This window comes from Myxine glutinosa, chromosome 6, assembly GCF_964187855.1.
Source record: "Myxine glutinosa chromosome 6, kmMyxGlut1.1, whole genome shotgun sequence".
In the NCBI taxonomy this organism is placed as follows: Eukaryota; Metazoa; Chordata; class Myxini; order Myxiniformes; family Myxinidae; genus Myxine; species Myxine glutinosa.
This window is the reverse complement of record NC_136266.1, coordinates 107749151-107754718: the sequence shown is the minus strand read 5'-3', so window position 1 is coordinate 107754718 and position 5568 is coordinate 107749151. Positions and strand designations below refer to the sequence as shown.

Genomic DNA, 5568 nt, shown 5'->3' with positions numbered 1-5568 from the left:
TTTTTTTTTTTTTTCCCCTTCCACTGGAATTCACTATCAGGTTCAAACAGATAAAGCAATAAGGAAGTGATGGCCTAATGGTAAAGATTGGTTCGGAATCCTCGAGGTTGTGGGTTCAACTCCAGCTGAAGGCAGCAGTATTGTGGATTTGAATTGTCAGTTCCTGGAAACTGAAATCATTGCAGGAGTGTTGCCATGTCATGGTCCATTTGGTGTTTAAAACCCCTGATGGCCCATTAATGACCCTCCAAGGGAGGAACCTTTGGCCTGCCCCTTGTTCAATGCACACTCGACGGTTGACTGTTTCATTGCTTGGGGGTACTAAACTGCTACATATCAATGAGTACACGTGACACCCCATTTCCCCTGGCCCTGTTCATCAAAACAAAAAGCAGGTAAACTACCCCATTTATTGATAACTTGCAGGTTTGTCATTTACCACAATGGCTAAAATGGTAGTACATTGTGTTGTTGTATAGACTTGGACAGTTCTCTCAAACAAGCCTGTGGCATGGAGACAGGAGTGGACTGGGGATCTCCCACATGCAGCAGGGTGCACCACTGCCTTCAGAAAATAAGGGCCATGACAGTTAAAGAGAAAGAGGAGACGGGCCAGTCCATAGGAACCGATCTGCACTCTGACCGTGACTGTACTACCCTGACGAATCCAGGTGGCAGGGAGGAATGGGGAAGATTTGGTCCCCAACTTCCATTGGGGGGTACAACCACCAGGAAGAGGTGTCCCTGTTAGTTGGAGTACACTGTGGTGTTCTAATTGGCTACTGCAATCCTGTAACATGAATAACCAAAGATCTTTAAAAAAAAAAAAAATTGACCTCCACTCCTACGGTGGCAGAGGTAATGATCCTCTTTAGACATTGTGGTAAATATTTTTGTATTATCACCAATTTTTTTGTAATTTTTATTTTTTGGGTGCATGAAAAACAAGAGAAAAAATAATAAATGAATGAATGAATGAATGATAGTTTTAAGGCCATTTTCCCCGCTAGAGCGGGGGTTAGCCTTGCGGGCCCCATGACAATCATGGTTCCCTGTTTGATGCAATGTTTTTATGGCCGGATGCCCTTCCTGACGCCAACCCTTAGTCGCCTCTTAAGATGCGCAGGGATACGGTGTACCTATTCTAAATCGGGGTACACACCGGGATCATTCATCCCAGCAAGCTGGTACTCAATTTGCCGACCTCGGAAGGATGACAGGCTGAGTCAACCCCCCTGGCGTTAATTCAGCGATCGACCGGGATTCGAACCCAGGACCCTAGGATCCCAAGCCGGCACCCTAACCGCTAAGCCAACACCAGGCTTAGATAAACGAAGAAAAAATAATAAATAGAAAACTAAAACTTATTTTTGATGCTGTTAAAGTGTAAAAAGCTTATTTATGTTGAAAGCACATCAACCAGGCTTTGTTTAATAGATAGACAGAAATGTTAATTTCTTAAAGAACAACAAGATATTTATTTAAATGACTTCAACATGTTAGACTGTTAGAGGTACACTGCCCTTACACCGATACAGGAATCAATATAATATTGTCTTTTCTGACTCGTTTCTCTGATTTATCTCAATCGATCTCGCCTGGCCCGAATTGGGCGCACTTTAGTCTGACGGGGATATCATGTGTATTCATTGATATTATTATATTTTTAATATCTCGCTGTGAGGTGATTTTCAGAAGATTAATTCCACTGTTATTAGGATTAAATATAATAATTTTTCACAGACCAATGGCCCACTAAATATTTGCAGTTGCCTTGTGCTAATATGCTTCATTTTTCACCCCTGTCGTACACGGAATATCCCCAAAAGCTCGTTTGCATATTTTGAATAAACAAACTTGACCAAGAAACTGCGCAAGACCAAAATGAGAGAACTATGTGATCCTGTGATTGTGTTTACATTACTGAACAGTGAACTTGGTTCGGAGACTAGACTGAACCACTCCCAAAACACAATATATGACTCATTCTCCAGACAAGTCTGCATGGGCATTATTAGCCCTGACTGGTGTAGGCCTCTTCATGTACCACACTGACCATAAAATATTCTCAATGCAAACCCACCAAGATGTACCGTACCGTAAGAATGCGCGTTCTTTTGGATCGAGCTCAGGAGGGATCATCAAATTGTGAATCGTAATCAACCAATCGTATTTGAGGTCAAATTGAAGTTCATTATGCGATTTTGAGGGTGCCTGACCGGGCAACCAAAACCATCCACTTGTAAAATTTAGGTGCTGCTCGGTGCTAAAAGTCGGTGCTCCGGCCACCCGTTAATGTCGAATCCTGCTTACAATAAGGCTCTTACGCAATTTATCAACAGTTTAACCAATCGAGTCGCAGGTGCCGGTACACATGGTTGCTCGCAACAGACCAAGTGTTTATTCAAGCTTTAAAGTTCCATTACTAATAAAACTTTCAAGATTTTGTCTTTTGTGACATTTGGGGCCAGAGTTCAAAACAGAGTTAAAGGTAATCTATATATTCCATATACAAGGATGGAGGTGAAGAAAATGGAGAAAACGAAGAGGAAGGGGATTATAGAGTTCAGGTTCAACCCTCCCCCTTCTGTGTAACCAAATATATATATATACATACATACACATACATATACATATACATATATATATATATTGAAGCATGAAAAGGCACTCGGGTTGTTATGATGGTCTTCGTGCGGAACAACAAATATCCGAGCATGTGGTACATGTTAGAAATGTTTGCAAAAGGTTCTGGGAATTGAGTGAACTTGGGCCTAAGCACACTAGATTTTAATTTGATAGAAGATCGTTTTAATTTTACTCAACACAATGGATAACCAATTAAAATCCATTTCATTGGATCAGGAAACGTGATACGAAATCCATAAATGGCTTTTTCTTGAGGGAAGGAGGGAGTTGTCCGTCGATTCTGACTCCTGGCCCTTTTGTCCACGTAGATCAATGCCTAAGACATACTATGCAATGGTTGTGAGGCTAAAGAGGTACTGCTTTTGCAATAGCAGTAAAGGTGAAATAAACGGCGAAGGAAAATACTGGTGGAGAAAAGTCCTGTTTGACTTCCTGAGGATCACACACTTATCAAGACTGATGCTCCAGGAACCCTTCAGGAATCAAATCAATGTAAGATGGAAAGGCGCACAAATTGGCACAGAACAACAACTGTTGACGAGTTGGTTCACAAATATTTACATTTAGAGAGCAGTTTGAGTCAAACGGGGACAATAAAAATCTGCATTGTGGTCGAAGAAGAGTCATTAAATGAGAACCAAACTCAAAACTTCTTTCCACGACCACGGTTACCTCTTCCCCGTGGGGGCCCGTGTGACGATCGTTGTCGACCCCTACCCGGTGGACCCCCACAGCCACCTCGCCATCTCTCACTTCTTGGCCTTTGCAACACCTTGTTGCGTGCCTTGCGTCGACGCTCTTTGAGGATCTGCTCATTCGACCGCAACTCCGAACGCACCCGGCTCGAATCTCCAGGACGTCCACTCGCAGATCGGCCAAACGACCGGCGTCCTCGTGAGCCCCGGCCTCGTGTGCTTTGCATCGCTGCAGCAAAAGAGCCACTTCGGTCAGTTTGCTCATTGTGTGGCCACACATTCTTGCTTGGTCGAAGTTGTGCGTGTGTGGAGGCCAACAACAGTTGCTACTTTCACAACAACTTGGTTTGCTTGTCTAATGCTTCCTCCAAGGATTTGTAGTTTCACACTTTGTGACTTAAGCATACAATGTAAAAGTACATGTGGATAACACAGAATATCGATTGCATTAATGTATTCTCTTCTCATATTTGCACAGCAATCATGCGAGCACGAGCTTCCGGTGATGCAGGCATAACAAGCAGAGCTTTGTATCAACCACCTACCTGATTTCATTCCGTGTCGACGGCCTTCATCCCCCGATTCGCCCTCAGATAGGCGATCGTCGATTTTGTATTTTTTCTTCCACTCTTCGTAACTATTAGCAATGATGTCAAGGAATAGCCGTGGTGGCACGTGCATTGCAATGTCATTCCAACCTTCATGAGTACCCAGACCGTACACAACAGCACAATCCCAAAACACACACGTGACGCATGCATGTGACACACACACACACACACACACACACACACACACACACACACACACACACACACACACACACACACACACACACACACACTTGTAACAAAAGTTCGACTTGGGAGCATCTTAGTGCATGACAACACACTAATACAGACAAATTATAGACATTTTTATGGAATGCAAACGACACAACCTCACATACATCAACAGGCAAAGTCATGGAACATGCCTTGCCTTTCTTTATGAGAAATGCCGACACGTGAATGTGATATGCAAAACTGACTATCAGAAGCAGGGAACAGTGTCATTGCTCGTCCCAGAGCATCAGGTCCATGAGGAAAGAGTTATTCGTATTTTGAAAAGGAATGCGGTCATAGATGAGGAATCTCCATTTGGAAAATGTCAACCATCACAACCAACCCCAAACAGGCAACTGTCACAAAGTCAGACGACAAGTAACACCTCCCCTGCCATAAATCTGACAACAACAACAACAACAACAACATGCATTTTAAGGCCATTTTCCCTGCTACAGCGGGGGTTAGCCTTGCGGTCCCCATGACAATGTTCTCCATTTTGCCCTATTTTCTGCATCTCCCCTTGTTAACCCCCTTGCCCTCATTTCTTCTTCCACCATCTATCGCCAAGTCTTTCTCGGTCTTCCCCGTCCTCTACTTCCTTCTACATTCATTTCCGTCACTCTTCTCAACCAGTCACTTTCATCCTTCCTCAACACATGGCCAAACCATCTCAACCTGTTCCTCTTCACAGCATAAATCACAGGCTCTATTCCCATCATCTTTCGCAATTCATCATTTGTCTTCCTCTCTCTCAACGATACTCCGCACATCCACCGAACCATTCGCATTTCCACCCTTTCCAGCCTTCGTTGCTGCTCCACATTCATGACCCATGTCTCGCTCCCATAAATCACAACACTTCACACATGCAGCATACACCTTTCCCTTCAGCTTCAACGACACTCCCCTCCTCATCAGCACGCCACTCAGTTCCTAAAACATCTTCCATGCACATCTCACTCGAGCAACCGTTGCCGTGTCTGATCCACCTTCTCCATTCAGCATGTCTCCGAGGTAGCAAAATGTTTTCACACCTTCCAGCTTCACGCCGTCTCCAAGATCCAACTCAACATTTCCTCCATCTGCAGCTCCCTCTGTGCACACCTTACATTTGAATGTAGCTGCCACACTATTTAATGACCCTCTCAGACCACGACATTTTTGATGAACCCACTCAGCGCACATTGTACATTGAATGGAGTTCACTCCGACACCCTTCCTGCACACAGCACACGGCCACTTCCCAGTTCTTTCCACCTCACCACATGCTTTACCACTTGCCATCACCTTTGTCTTTCCTATATTCACCTTCAGACCTTTTGTCTCCATACATTCCTTCCACTTGTTCATCTTTTCCTTCAGTCCATCCATACTTTCCGCAATCAACACCAGATCAT

The 5568-nt window shown here is 44.0% G+C and overlaps 1 protein-coding gene across 1 annotated transcript in view; it reads right to left on the bottom strand.

Annotated features, from left to right (window-relative positions):
* Positions 1-2363: 2363 nt before the first annotated feature.
* The window catches only part of DDX54 (DEAD-box helicase 54), a 71615-nt gene continuing 68410 nt past the window's right edge, over positions 2364-5568 (bottom strand). Inside the window, exons 19-20 of the mRNA XM_068120793.2 lie at positions 3890-3981; positions 2364-3573 (exon numbers count right to left, since the gene is read on the bottom strand). Of these exons, the coding sequence (XP_067976894.2) occupies positions 3293-3573; positions 3890-3981 (373 nt within the window). The 3' untranslated portion in view covers positions 2364-3292. The remainder of the gene's footprint in view (positions 3574-3889; positions 3982-5568) is intronic.